At 45.0% G+C, this 15438-nt stretch overlaps 1 protein-coding gene across 2 annotated transcripts in view; it reads left to right on the plus strand.

Annotated features, from left to right (window-relative positions):
- The window catches only part of LOC112105877 (ras GTPase-activating protein nGAP), a 275040-nt gene that overhangs the window by 218909 nt on the left and 40693 nt on the right, over positions 1 to 15438 (plus strand). For both annotated transcript variants that reach the window (XM_026655476.1, XM_026655477.1), the window contains exon 6: positions 13884 to 14037. In XM_026655476.1, coding sequence (XP_026511261.1) covers positions 13884 to 14037 — 154 coding nt within the window. The remainder of the gene's footprint in view (positions 1 to 13883; positions 14038 to 15438) is intronic.

Genomic DNA, 15438 nt, shown 5'->3' on the forward strand with positions numbered 1-15438 from the left:
GTCAGTACCTCCCACACATCTTTGCCACCTTTCCCCATTCCCCTATCAACTGTGCAGCTCCTACTCCAACACCTCCCCCGCCTTGTGCCTGCACTAGAGATGCTGCTAGGAGGGGGCCAGACAAGAGTTGCTAAAATAGTTGGGGATTAAGCTGCTCTGCTTTCTAATACCAGGCTTTCTGCACTCTCTCAGCATAGCAATCCTTTTTCTGGGAAGTGGCCAGAGGGCGTTGTTGGCATTTGTGACTTTGCCGGCCCTTGGCCCTGTGACATGAACATTGAATTTTTAATATATTTGCACAGGAATTCTAAAGGACTCAGCAGGAGCTATCACAGGCAGCCAAGAAATCTAAACAATGAGGACAAATCCTTGTTCATTTGGAGAAGGGACTAAGTTGGGTAGATAAAGGCCCAAGGTGAAGCAGCAAGCCAGGAGAGAATAGTTAGGCTTCATCTACCAATAATAAAATTCACCCCAGCATCTTTATTGCTATCAATAAATTAACTGTTCTGTAAGAGAGTATTACTCTTTTGCTTGAAATGTGTAGCAATTTCTTTTGACATCACAGATGCTCTGCCAATGCATTTGTAAAGTGTTGTGCTACAGGACGATGAGGGAAAAGAATACTGCTTCAATCTCTTTGGAAAGAAATTGATGAGCGTTTGTAGCAGTACTAACCTCCTGGGCACCTTACGTGGAAGAGACTGAATGTTTAATGGAGTTGTGTTTGCATTAGTGGCCTCTTATCCGGAAATGCACCACTCGAATACAGCATCTTTGAAAGTGTGTAATTGTATACATTACTTTACTTTATAAATACAACCACAAAGGAAGCTAAACCCCAATGATTTTTAGTAAGTTTCACTTTGCAGCCAAAGGTCTCAGAAAATACAATTGGCTGGTATGGCGTGAAAAGACAACTGAGAATTCACATGTGAATGAGGCAGTGAAGATAGAAAGAGATAGCTAAGTACGAGGGAGGGTGATGGGGTGGGAGGAGGAAGAGGAATTAAAAAAAAAAATTCTCAGCCTCTTTAAAACAATATTGAGTTTATTTATTCAAAGGACAAAAGAGGAAGATGCAACCATTAAAAATAGCTTGTGAACAAAGAAAGGTGAAAAATTAGCTTTTGTTTTTCTATAATTGTGTTTAATTAATATGAATGAATTAGCATTCTTCCCAACCTCCTATGTCTTTACTGCCCCTTTATTATTATTGGTTTATTACATATAAGAACTTTCCTAGCCTAATCCCTAGTGTATCTTACCTCCCCATATCTGAGGAGATACTCACAAAGGATGTCATGGTGTTATGCAAGTTTATAGGGCTAGATAGTCAGGAGACTTACTTCATCCCATTTCACAAAAAAAGCAACATTATTATTATTATTATTATTATTATTATTATTATTAAAATACACAATGTCATTAGCTTACCCCAAAATCATTCACAAAAATAAGCTCCTTCCTACCAAGTGGGTATGGAGAGAGATGGATATTGCTGTTTCATTTTTCTAATGGTTCCAAGATGTTCAGGTTCTATAGTGATAGAGGTGCAATTTATAGATAAGTACCTATAGATGCCAGGAGATTTACTTATCCTGATGTGTTTCAGGATTTGGTATTGCAGACTTGTATCTATTCAGGATGTTGGCAGGTGGCCTGTGAGCAGAATTGTTTTGAGGTAGAGAGATGACCCAGGAACATTGTAGGGAAGGGGATTGGAGAATGAGAACTGCCATACAGGATGCAGCTGGGACTGCTGCAGTGGCCTGGTCTACACTACGAGTTTAGGTCGACTTTAGCCGCGTTAAATCGACTTAAGCCTGGACACGTTTACACTACGAAGCCCTTTCTGTCGACTTAAAGGGCCCTTTAAACCGGTTTCCTAACACCACCTCGACAAGGGGATTAGCGATAAAATCGGCCTTAGGGGGTCGGAATTGGGTTAGTGTGGACGGAATTCGACATTACTGGCCTCCGGGAGCTATCCCACAGTGCTTCATTGTGACCGCTCTGGACAGCACTCTCATCTCAGATGCACTGGCCAGGTAGACAGGAAAAGCCCCGCGAACGTTTGAATTTCATTTCCTGTTTGCTCAGCGTGGAGAGCACAGGTGACCATGCAGAGCCCATCAGCACAGGTAACCATGATGGAGTCCCAGTCCCAGTCCCAGGATCGCAGAAGAGCTCCAGCCTGGACCGAACGGGAGGTACAGGATCTGATCGCCATCTGGGGAGATGAAGCAGTGCTCGCCGAACTCCGAAACAGTAAAAGAAACGGCAAAACATTAGAAAAGATCTCCAAGGCCATGAAGGACAGAGGCCATAACAGGGACGCGCGGCAGTGCCGCGTGAAAATTAAGGAGCTAAGGCAAGCCTACCACAAAGTCAGAGACGCAAACGGAAGGTCCGGGGCAGAGCCGCAAACATGCCGCTACTACGCGGAGCTGCATGCCATTCTAGGGCGTGCAGCCACCAGTAGCCCAAGCGTGTTCTATGAGTCCCTCTCTGCAAACGGGGAAGCGGGTTCGGCGGACGAGGAAGATGAGGATGGAGAGAACATAGATAGCTCACAGCAGCAAGGAAGCGGAGAAACCAGTTACCCCAACAGCCAGGATATGTTTGTCACCCTGGACCTGGAAACAGTAACCCCCGAACTGACCCAAGACCCTGAGGGCACACAGGGGACCTCTGGTGAGTGTACCTTTGTAAATATTACACATGGTTTAAAAACAAGCCTGTTTAATGATTAATGATTAATTTGCCCTGGCAATCGCGGCCAGTACAGCTACTGGAAAAGTCTGTTAACGTGTATGGGGATGGAGCGGAAATCCTCCAGGGACATCTCCAGAAAGCTCTCCTTCATGTACTCCCAAAGCCTTTGCAAAAGGTTTCTGGGGAGGGCTGCCTTATCCCGTCCGCCATGGTAGGACACTTTACCACGCCAGGCCAGTAGCACGTAGTCTGGAATCATTGCATAACAAAGCATGGCAGCGTATGGTCCCGGTGTTTGCTGGCATGCAGACAACATCCATTCCTTATCGCTCTTTGTTATCCTCAGGAGAGTGATATCATTCACGGTCACCTGGTTAAAATGGGGCAATTTTATTAAGGGGACATTCAGAGGTGCCCCTTCCTGGTCTGCTGAACAGAAATATTCCCCGCTGTTAACCACGCGGTGGGGGGGAGGGGTGAAGTGACCATCCCAGAGAATTGGGTGTGAGGGGGAGGGGAGTTAGTTGGGTTTGTGCTGCATGTTAAACCTGAAATCGCAGCCCCTCCTTTTACATTGCAAACCCATTTTAAATGGCACGGGTGCTTGGTATGGGAAATGAGGGCAGAACTGTTTGAAACCATCCCCACATGTTAAGAAGGTTAAAAAAGCCCAAAGACTATATGTCTTACCATGGCTGCCTGCAAGCTGAAATCTGTGTCCTGGCACTGCGTGAGTGATCTCTCACACCAAACCAGGAGACTCTCAATATAAGAGGAAAAATGCGACCTTGTAACGAAAGCACATGTGCTGTGTGATGTTGTGAACAGCAAAAATCTAACGTGAAAGAGTCTACCCATTGTTCTCTAAAATGTATCTTTTTTAACAACCTCTCCCTTCTCCACCAGCTGCAAATCTTACTCCTTCGCAGAGGCTAGTGAATATTCGAAGAAGGAAGCGAAGGACACGTGACGAAATGTTTACTGAACTTCAGACTGCCTCCCACGCTGACAGAGCACAGCTGAATGCGTGGAGGCAGTCAATGACTGATTTTAAAAAAGCCCAATATGAGCGAGAGGAGAGGTGGCGTGCTGAAGAGGAGAAGTTGCGTGCTGAAACGCGGGCTGAAGAGGAGAGGTGGCGTCAACTTGTAATCAGAAAGCAAGAGTCGATGCTCCGGCTGCTGGAGCATCAAAGTGATATGCTCCTGCGTATGGTTGAGCTGCAGGAAAGGCAGCAGGAGCAGAGACCGCCGCTACAGCCCCTCTGTAACCAGCAGCCCTCCTCCCCAAGTCCCATTGCCTCCTCACCCAGACGCCCAAGAACACGGTGGGGGGGCCTTCGGCCACCCACTCACTCCACCCTAGATGATTTCCATAGCAATAAGTTTTAAAGTTTTAAATTGGAGTGTGTCCTTTTCCTTCCCTCCTCCCCCACCCATCCCGGGCTACCTTTCCAATTATCCCCCTAGTTGTGTGCTGAAGTAATAAAGAATGCATGAATGTGAAGCAACAATGACTTTATTGCCTCTGCAAGTGGTGCTCGAAGGGGGGAGGGTAGTAGGGGAGGGTGGGGTGGTTGGTTTGCAGGGAAGTAGAGTTAACAGGGTGGTGGGGTAGGGGCAGAGGTTTCATCAAGGAGCAACAAACAGAAGTTTCACTCCGTAGCCTGGCCAGTCACAAAACTGGTTTTCAACGCTTCTCTGATGCGCACCGCGCCCTGCTGTGCTCCTCTAACCGCCCTGGTGTCTGGCTGCGCGTAATCAGCGGCCAGGCGATTTGCCTCAACCTCCCACCCCGCCATAAATGTCTCCCCCTTACTTTCACATATATTGTGGAGCGCACAGCAAGTAGCAATAACAATGGGGAGATTCTTTTCGCTAAGGTCTGAGCGAGTCAGTAAGCTGCGCCAGCGCGCTTTTAAACGGCCAAATGCACATTCCACCACCATTCGGCACTTGCTCAGCCTGTAGTTGAACAGGTCCTGACTACTGTCCAGGCTGCCTGTGTACGGCTTCATGAGCCATGGCATTAAGGGGTAGGCTGGGTCCCCAAGGATCACGATAGGCATTTCAACATCCCCAATGGTTAGTTTCTGGTCCGGGAAGAAAGTCCCTTCCTCCAGCTTTCGAAACAGAAGAGACTGCCTGAAGACGCGAGCATCATGTACCCTTCCCGGCCAGCCCACGTTGATGTCGGTGAAACGTCCCTTGTGATCCACCAGGGCTTGCAGCAGCATTGAAAAGTACCCCTTGCGGTTTATGTAGTCGGCGGCTTGGTGCGCCGGTGCCAAGATAGGGATATGGGTTCCGTCTATGGCCCCACCACAGTTTGGGAATCCCATTGCAGCAAAGCCATCCACTATGGTCTGCACGTTTCCCAGAGTCACTACCCTTGATATCACAAGGTCTCTCATTGCCCTGGCAACTTGGATCACAGCAGCCCCCACAGTAGATTTGCCCACTCCAAATTGATTCCCGACTGACCGGTAGCTGTCTGGCGTTGCAAGCTTCCACAGGGCTATCGCCACTCGCTTCTCCACTGTGAGGGCTGCTCTCATCCTGGTATTCTGGCGCTTCAGGGCAGGGGAAAGCAAGTCACAAAGTTCCATGAAAGTGCCCTTACGCATGCGAAAGTTTCGCAGCCACTGGGCATCGTCCCAGACCTGCAACACGATGCGGTCCCACCACTCTGTGCTTGTTTCCCGGGCCCAGAATCGGCGGTCCACGGCATGAACCTGCCCCAGTAACACCAAGATTTCCACATTGCTGGGGCCTGTGCCTTGTGAGAGGTCCATGTCAATTTCCTCATCACTATCGTCGCCGCGCTGCAATCGCCTCCTCCTCAGCTGGTCCTGGTTTGGCTTTGGCATGTCCAGGAGGCTCTGCATGTTTTCCAGGACAATGCGCGTGGTGTTCATAGTGCTCAGAATTGCCGCGGTGATCTGAGCGGGCTCCATGATCCCAGTGCTGGCTATGGCGTCTGGTCTGAAAAAAGGCGCGAAAGTAGTATCTGACGGACCAGGGGAAGAAGGGAGGGAGGGAGAGAGGGAGGGAGGGGCGAGTGACACCGCGTACAGGTACAGGGAATTAAAATCAAGAAAGGTGGCTTTGCATCAGGGAAACACAAACAACTGTCACACAGAATGCCCCCCCCCCAAAGATTGAACTCAAAAGCCTGGGTTTAGCAGGAGGGAGGGGGGAAGCAAATGAATGGAGAATAAATCTATTTTTTACATCTTAAGACAACGGTGCAGCATGACTGATAGCCCTTGGCATTTTCTGGGTGCTTGGCAGCAAATACTGGGCGCTTGGCAGTAAGCCTTCAGGTCTATTGCACCATCTGATACCCAGTATGACAACGACGGATACCAATCGTAATATGCTATCTACTGCCCAAAAGGCAAGGGGTTGCTGCTGTGTAGCAATCTAGCCCCACGTCTGCCAGCCCCATGTCTGCCAGCACCCAGATCGCCATCGGCCTCTTCTGGGTGCTTAGCAGACAATACTGGGCACTTGGCAGAAAATAGCATACTACGACTGATAACCATCATTGTCTGCCCGGGTGCCCATGATTGACAGCCGCTGCAGTACGACGACGACGGATACCAGTCGTAATATACCATCTTCTACCAAAAGGCAAGGGGCTGGTGCAATGCAGCCCTACGGCTGCCAGCCCCACAGCTGCCAGCACCCAGATCGCCAATGAAGGCTACCAGTCATGCTGCACCGTCTACCGCCAAAAGGCAGTAAGCTGCTGCTGCTGTTTAGCAATGCAGTCCCACGTTTGCCGGCACCCGGAAGAGATATGGTGACGGTAAGCTGAGCTGAGCGGGCTCAATGCTTGGCGTGGTATGTTGTCTGCACAGGTAACCCAGGTAAAAAGGCGCGAATCTATTGTCTGCCGTTGCTGTGACGGCGGGGGAGGGGCCTGACGCAATGTACCCAGAACCCCTCGCGGCACTGCTTTGCATCATCCGGGCATTGCGATCTCAACCCATAATTCCAATGGGCGCCGGAGGCTCCGGGAACTGTGGGATAGGTACCATAGTGCAATGCGCCGGAAGTCGACGCTAGCCTCGGTACTGTGGACGCGGTCCGCCGACTTCATGCACTTAGAGCATTTTAGGTGAGGACACACACAATCGGCTGCATACAACCGGTTTCTATAAAACCGGCTTCTATAAATCCGACCTAATTCTGTAGTGTAGACATAGCCAGTGAGGAATTGATCATCCTGCTTAAATATACTGAAACTGGATTCAAAACCAGGTTTCAGTATAGCTGGCTGGCATATCAGGCCAGCTCTTCAAAACTGGGATGTTAGCACAATACCTGTGCACCCAGTCTGGATCTGCATCTTCCACAGCACTGTTTTGTCACTGACTTACCTCACTTCTGCTATTCCAGTTTCTGGCTATCTCCTGAGCAGAGCCTGCTGTGCTCGCAAAATTGTTTCGGATCTCACAGTGCTCTAGCTTGAAACTTCCAGACTCCCTTCTCATTTGTGACCTAAGCCAGTTTTGAATGGAGTTTTCCAGATACATATATCCAATACAGTATCTCTCTGGGATGCAGTATCTCATGTTGCAATAGCATTTGGCACCATTTACTGTGTCCACTTTCAGATTTTTTCCTAGGCTGGTTCCCATTGCATTCGTCTCACACACTTGCATCTTACATGTGTTGGGAGTATCTTCCTAAAGCATAAAAACATGTCTACTTAATCTAAAGGTAAAGCAGCATAAAAGATTCAAGGATAACATGCTTTGGATAGGAGATGGGGCAAGGAGACCAAATTAATACAGTCAATTTGTGGCTGGGAGTCTGAGAGCATCTCCAACCGGCCTCATAATCCTTCCCTTAGGTTTGTTTGTGTGGGGAGTAAAGATGGTTGAGCCTGGTTGCATATGCTCTCAGCAACGGCATTAAAGCTCTTTGAACAGCTGGGAGGGTTTTGCCCTGCTGGGATTTACTGCCACGTGGGAATCCTCCTGATTTAGTAAAAGTGATTTTATGGCATTATCAGATAGTCGTAGTTTGCCAAACGTTCCTTTCTGTGCTTGCTAAGAATGGACCCTGCCAGGCACCAGGGCAGCCAGTAGCCATGGCTTTGGGATTCGTGGTGAAGCGCTACCGCTGCTCTCAGACCAGCTCTTTCTACTATCGGTAGGTCCTCTCATTTTTTCCCCTCTATTCTTTGCAGTACGGAGGTGGAAAAAAGATAATATAAATGGAAACAAATCTCGCAGTGTTTTCACTTTCTCATTCACTCATTCTACTTAATCCTTGTTTAAAAAAAAAAAAAAAAGTGGGTGATTTTATCCTGTTTGAGATTTGGGGATAAAAATCTGTATTACGCAATTCGCTATTAAGGCATGACTCACTCAGGCGCACTCATTCAGCATATGTCATTTCTGTCTACACGCTGGAGAGTGCCGGGTGGGGAAGGAGGCGATGAAGCAGGTTGTCTCTAAAGAAATGTTGTCTCACTGGTCATGTTCTCTTAGCCACTGCTTTCAGGTCTTATATAGCTGCTTTGTTTTTCAGGAAAGATTGAACAAGCCCACAAAGTTAAGCTTCCTGTCATAAACCTTCCCTTTGTGGATACAGACTCTACCCTGGCTGCCAGTTCAGTTGTCCCCTTTATAAACATCCCCCTTCATGGCAGATGCATTTCTGTAACCCACAGCGCACTGTCAAGCATGCAGAAAGGAGGCTCCACCCTACATAGTACATTTCCATAAATAGCATTTAAATGAAACATTATAGTTAAGTATTTGCTTCAGCAAAATAAAGGAGTCTGAAATGTTAGCAGTAGGGACTGTGATTGTCAGAGGAAAAATAATGTTATGATTGTGAAATTCAGCAGGATGTTCTGTGACACCATATGAGATTTATGTTAGACAAGCTGTGATCTGTATGGAGAAAGAGCTCAAAGGGCTTTGAAATTAAACATACATGGTTCAAACAATGAGTTTAGGGCTTTGGGTAGGGCCCTGCAATTAAACAAGATCTGAATCTCTGTGCTCAGAAAGAGCAGAGGCTCTTGTTTACATTCAAGTTCTATTCATTGTCAACAAATAAACTAAAGTTTCCAATAGTGAATAAACATACATATAATAAAACTGGTTAGACTCGTAGAATTGTTGACCAAGTAATGGGACATTTTGCTAATTGATAGTTGGAAAACCAAGCAGGGTGTGGTGCTTATAGAATGAATGCTTGCCATGGGAATCCACTGCTTCAGCCCTGGTTGAGTACACCTGTACTTCCGGACTGAGACGCTGTTGCTGACTTTAGGGTTCAGTTCAGCGGACCTGGGATTCCTAATTGCAATGTTGAGCAGAAACTCCACCACACGGGAATCCAGGTTCTCTCTGTTGATTTTGTGGATAAGTATTGAATTAATCCTTTTGATCTTAGGAAGTATCTCTGTTATTGCATCGGTGTTGTGTTGTGGATTTTTCTGAAGCATACAGGCATAACTTTCTGGACAATTTTTTAATTTGAGGACAGTTGAGACAAATGGGTTTTAGTTGGGTGGCTGGGCTGAGCAGGATTCAGCTCTCCTTACTAATATAATTCTAATCAACGTTCTTGAGTTTTACCTTGATTTGTTGATGAAGAAAAAATATTATGGGATTTTGTTCCTTCAGTGCTGTACTTATTTAATGTTTGGGTTTTAGATTATTGATATTCCCGTGTTGGGTTTGGAACAATATAATGCTCTCCCTAGTATGCTGAGTAATTGAAAGCCTCTTGTACTTTGTAGCTTGGCTTTTAAATAGGTCAAAATCAGCAGGACAGCTTCATCACCAAAGCAATTAGGTTTTTAACCCTTTTCCCCCTTATGCTTGCTAGAATACAGTAGTGGCTCATTAATCGATTGCTGTGTGTCCGATGCTGCCATTGGAAGCCTGAGGTTTTCAGTTCCCAGCCTCCTCAATTCACAACTGAAATCCTCCTGAACAGGAGAACTATTGAATCATGATGTGCAAGGAGACAGGGTCAGATTGGGGTTGGAGTTGTATGGTAGTGTTGCTGGAGATACCTTGTCAGTAGCGGTGGGATTCGGCGGCTGGGTCAGTAGTTTGGGGCATTGTCAAAGCTCTGATTGAGGAACATGCATACTTCACTGTGAGGACCACTCCCCATCAGCATTTGGAAAGAGGTGAGAAGTTGAAATGTTTCCCCGCACATTCCTCCTACCGCTACTTCTCATGATAGAAATGGTTGGTTGGTAATGATGCATTTTAACCATGTTTCCCTTATGCGGAGTTTTTACCATGTGCAGTAGATAGAAGAAATAGTAGGGAAAAGGTTACTCATTTAAGGTTCAGTGTAATTGAAATCAGGATTTGGGTAGTTAGTGGGGCTGTTTAATAGAAACAGATTTGTGCAAACAACCCTTCCCCCACGCTGGGCCTGCTTGATCTTCCTGTTTATAGTAATCCTGCTTCTCTGGGATTACCTCTCTCTTCACAGACACTCTAAGTAGTACTCATTTTTCCAGTAGCTTTCCATCTAATACGGGAAAGGCTCTTTTAATCTGGCATCATCACTGGACATTAGAAAAATAAGTGAGTGGCTTTGAGTTATTAACTGTGTGTCTATGCCAGAGGGGTAACGGGGTGGGCAAATTGTCTATTTTATTAATTACAACAACAGAATGTTGGATGAAACTATTTTAATAGAAATAAAATTTATTTCTATTGCAATTGCCTCTGACTGAATTATGTCCCGAGCAACAGTATCATAGATACTAAACAGTTTTACCAATAAATGAAAAATACATTGTGGCAATTGCAGATGCATTCATTCACATTTAACCCAACAAGCAACTCTCCAGTATCACTGTGGTGTGGGATGAGGTTGAGTTTTAATCAGTTGATAGTTGTTTGCTTGGCAGTGCTGAAAGGAACCAATCACCAAAAAGAAATCTGTGCAGGAGAAAATACAGTCACTTCCAGGGATTGCTAAAACTTATTCACAGCCCCTCTCCCCTGTCCAAACAAGACCATTTTATATCCAAATTGATCTGAGATAAAACCACGTTCAAAATTAGTAGGCTAAAGAGAATGCTGCAGAGGAAACAAAACAGATGTTTTAGTAAAAAATTTAGCTTGCGAGGTGGGATATGGTAAATGTCTCCCAGCGGGGGAAGATCATATGTGAAGAAAGATAAATAGAACTTCTGTGATGTATTTTTCTTCAGCCCCCGCCCCATTCCTAGTAGGCCACTGACAAGCAGTTTTTTAAAGATATTTTCCCCTCCTTGCCATTCTTTACTATCTAGGATCTAGTTAACTTGTTAAATCCAAGGAAGAGCAATTCACTCCTTGCTTGAAAGGTCACCTTTGCCTTGTTGCAGAGCATGCTCCCTGAGCCCTGCTGGCTGCTGCTTCTCCCTGCTGTCTTCCAGCTCTAACCTCCTTATAGATGCAGCACCATGGAAACAGGCCCAGTGTTGAGCAGGCTACGCACCGCCAGGAACCTTGTTTGTGTCACCTGAGGGGCAGGATGCAGCATGAAGGATGAGGAGAAGGGATATTACTAAACATGTATGGATGGAGTAGCATTTCTTCCTGCCCAATGTTCCTGCCTGGCTTAAAATTCATCTGAAACTTTTAACCAAAGGCTTGAGATAAAACTACTGCTGGATTTTGTGCATTTCTTCCTCTGCACACCTGGATTTCTTTTCTGAGATGTAGCCCAGAAAAAGATTTGGAGAGGCTGTGATGTGGCACCACTATGATTTGGGGGTGCACTGCCAGATGGCTGTACAATTGCTTCATGTAGGTGCGCTTGATTGATGTAAATTAGAATGTGTTGGCCATTTTAACCCTAGGATGCTACAAATGTGATGGCTTTATCAGGATTTGTGAAAAGTTGCCTTGTTTTGGAAAGGGTCGTCTGTCTTCTCCTCCCTTCTGACCACCCCCTATTCTTCTGCTGTGAGCTGTTGGGGCTGGAATTAGCTGTTGGCGCTCTCAGCCAGTTGTTCCCTGGCATCATTCACTAAAGGACCTTCTTTTGGAACTGAATTTGCTGAGAATTTGGGAGAGTTGCCACTTGGGTAGCCAAGTGACCTCAGCAGTTCTTTCTTTAGAGGAGAAATTTAAATTAGAGAGAGGATTTTGCATAGAATAATATTAAAGTGGTGCATTGTGGTGTGTTTATTTTAGACTTGCCCTACCTAATTGCAGCAAGTGTTCAATTATACATGGCTGAGGTTTTAGGTTTTCCTTGGTACAAGCTACTGCTGTAACCTATTATAAAAAATCACAGTGCAGACAAAGTGCTCATACTAATGTTGTCAATTTCTATTTGAAATCTTTTTTGTAGCATCCATCTTATCAGAATGCAGCTGTTCCCTCTGTTTAGATCATTTTAATATATTTAATGTAACCTACATTTTCTCTGAGAATGTCTAAAGATCCCATGTGAATCAACCGAAATGCCAGAAGGAGCTGATCTTGTGCAAAACTAAAATGAGGTGAACTCAGCTTGCTTCTTAATATTTATTCTTCATGGTATCCATGTCTTGGTAAGCTGCCTTAGAATTGGTGAAGATGCAAACAAAAATGCATTTGGAGAAGGCTTCCTGTTTTCAAATATCCCTCAATAAAGCTGCTGCTATGGTATTGAGAGTTTAAGATTTCTTTAATATTACGGTTTTCTTAAAAAAGAGTTTCAAGGGGAAGTACAATTTTTCAGAGAATAAAGCTGCCAGCATAGCTAACAAAACCGTCCCAATCCTTCTTTGAATAGCCATTCGTAAATGTTTTTGCTTTGAAACGAAGGGCTTGTCTACACTTAAAACGCTACAGTGGCACAGCTGCACCGGTGTAGCGCTTCAGTGTAGACACTACTTATGCCAACAGGAGGGGATCTCCCATCAGCGTAGGTAATCCACCTCCCTGGGAGGCAGTAGCTAGGTCGACGGAAGAATTCTAGCATAGTCTGCATGGGGACTTAGGTCAGCTTAACAATGCTGCTCAGTGGGGTGGATTTTTCACACCCTTGACCGATGTAGTTAAACCGACCTAATTTTCTAGTGTAGACCAGGCCTACATTGTGGCCCAACTATGATGGGAAACCTTGGTGAGAAAGTATTGCTTTAAAGTGCAGCTGTACTCTGAAAAATGTGTGCACTCCTACTCACACATCTGCTCCTCCTTATGCTTAGTCTTATTTGCTGTGCATTGCTGAATAGTGATAGAGTTAAGCATGTGCTTAAGTGCTTTGCTGAATCGAGGCCTAGAGTAGCAAATATGTTTTTACTGTTTTTATCCCTGTTCACTCTGCAGAATCTAATGCAGTAAGAGAGGGACCTGGATTCTATTCCTTGTTTACTATCAATCATTTCGTTTACTAAGTTCCAGTTACAGGGATGATCAGTTAGGGATGAGTAGCCCCACCAAAGTAGTGCCATTGAAAGCACAATTTTACCTGCAGAACCTTCTATTCCAGGTAGTGATGCACAAGGAGGAAAGAACCTGAGGTGATAACATTTATTCTGGAGTCAGAAACTGGTACTTTACAGTGCCACTTTGACAGTAGACTGCACTAGGTCTACTTTATTTCATTCAGGCCTTGTCTACACAAACACTTAGCTCACAGCAAGCTGGGATAAGAGTCTACTCTGCACTAGCCTGCAGCACAAGTGCATGTGTGGACCCTCTGCTGCACACCAAAATTACTGTAGTGCACTTTATCTACCCTGCTTTGAAACAGTAGATTCAAGCGCACTGACAAGCTTCTAGTGCACAGCATCAGGGTCCACATGGACACTTAGTGCCTGGCAGTGTAGATTTACACCCCAGCTTGTCACAAACTAAGTTTTTGAATAAACAAGCACTAACATACAAGTATCACATGGAAATTTAATTCTGAAAATATTGTAAACCATTTGACATGCAAAACTCGTCCCAACACTCTAAAGGTGACAAGTTAGCTGGAGGTGTGTGTCTTTGAGAAGTCAGCAAGAGCCAAAAGGAGACTGACGGAATTTTTTTTTTTTTAGGGTTATAAAGTACTTGTAAAATTGTACAGACTGGTTAACCCATCAGTCTCAATCTTCCTTTGTTTCTGGATCTTGCCAAATCTTGTTCAGGAGAGGTCTCCCTGACCCCCTCTTATTTTTCCCCTTGTCCTCTTTTTCAGGTCTCGTGGACTGCCAAAGCTGAAAGAATCTCGTTCACATGAGTCTTTGCTTAGCCCGGGCAGTGCAGTGGAGGCATTGGATCTTGGGATTGAAGAGAAAGTCTTTGTCAAACCACTTCACAGCAGTATCCTTGGACAAGACTTCTGCTTTGAGGTAAAGAAACTCCACCCCATAAAAGTACAGATTGCATGGTGTAGTCAGTCAGTATGCATTCCCAGTGTGCACTGTTTTGTGATTTCCTAAGTGGGTGAATAAATCTGTTTTCTCAGACATTTGAGGTTATGATGTAGACCATCATCGTAAGATTCTAAAGTCTTTGGGGTTAATGACGTCCATCAGTCAATGGGAATAAATCTTTTCAGTGACTGTACTCTTCTAATTGAATGTCTGTGTATCTGATACATATCTAAGCATTTGTAATGTGCATGCAGATATATGGCTTAAGCTTGCTTGTTTCACTCCTCATAATCTGAATTCTCTTACAATACATTTTAAAAAAAAGTTAAATATGACCAAATTGAGAAGTCAGCTGATATAAGAGCTCTGCTCCAAAAGCCCTGTTCTGGCAGGTTATTGAGGAAAAGCTTGAGTAAACAGAGGCCTTGCAGGTGTCCGGAAGGTCAACAAACTTGAACTTTGTCAGGCAATCAAGGGATTAAATCTGTGGCTTAGGGCTTCTGCTGCCCACTGGCCTTCTCCCTCACTCCCCTGCATTCATATTATGGGGCTGTTAGCAACAGCACCCCAGCTGATCTTGGTTACCAACATACCATGTGAAGAAAGTGGCCTCTAAGTTAGAAAGGTCTGCAAAGTTAGTGGAAGGCTACTAAAGGTATATTACATAAGTGTGCTTTTAAATTGGATAAACCCTACCTAAAACACATGTCTAAAGTTGACAGGATGAACAGCATATTATCAAGTCCTACTTCAAGGCCATCACGCTCAACACAACGTCATGGGCCCACTCGGTCTTCAGTAGAGTTATGCCTGGGATGAATATGGCCCCCGGTGTCTAAATCCCTGACGCAAAGATCTGTTTGCTCTATCAGAACGCCAAATATATCAGTCTCATCCCTTTTCCTTAAGGAAACACGTTCAGAAGCTGTTCCAACTCATTTCAGAGTAGTATCTGTTGTGTGGATATTGATCTCAAAGGCCCAAAGAGTTAAAGGTGTCTATAATCTCTTTCACTGTCCAACATTAAACAGAGATAGGTAGGTTTGGGGTTATTTTAAACAGAGGCCTTGGTTTTACTCAGTAACTTGACAAACACCCAAAAGCATTTATTCAAATGAAAAGTTTATTGATTAATCAGAAGAAGGAACAAGAAATCAAAACAGGCATTTATATTGAAACTCAGGTTGAGTGATTATGCAAAAACAAACTTAGTCAAAACCTTTAAAGCCTTTCTCCTTTTGGAGGCAAAAGATCAGTCTCTTATTTTCAGAACAACTTTTCTTTGATGAAAAGGAAAGAGTTAATTTTACTCCAGCCTTGATGTGTAGAGGGCATTTACTTATCCTCGGCTTAACAGACAGACACAAGGCAGAGGAG

The sequence above is a fragment of the Terrapene carolina genome, unplaced genomic scaffold (genome assembly GCF_002925995.2).
Source record: "Terrapene carolina triunguis isolate 2854851 unplaced genomic scaffold, T_m_triunguis-2.0 Scaffold210, whole genome shotgun sequence".
Classification (NCBI taxonomy): Eukaryota; Metazoa; Chordata; order Testudines; family Emydidae; genus Terrapene; species Terrapene triunguis.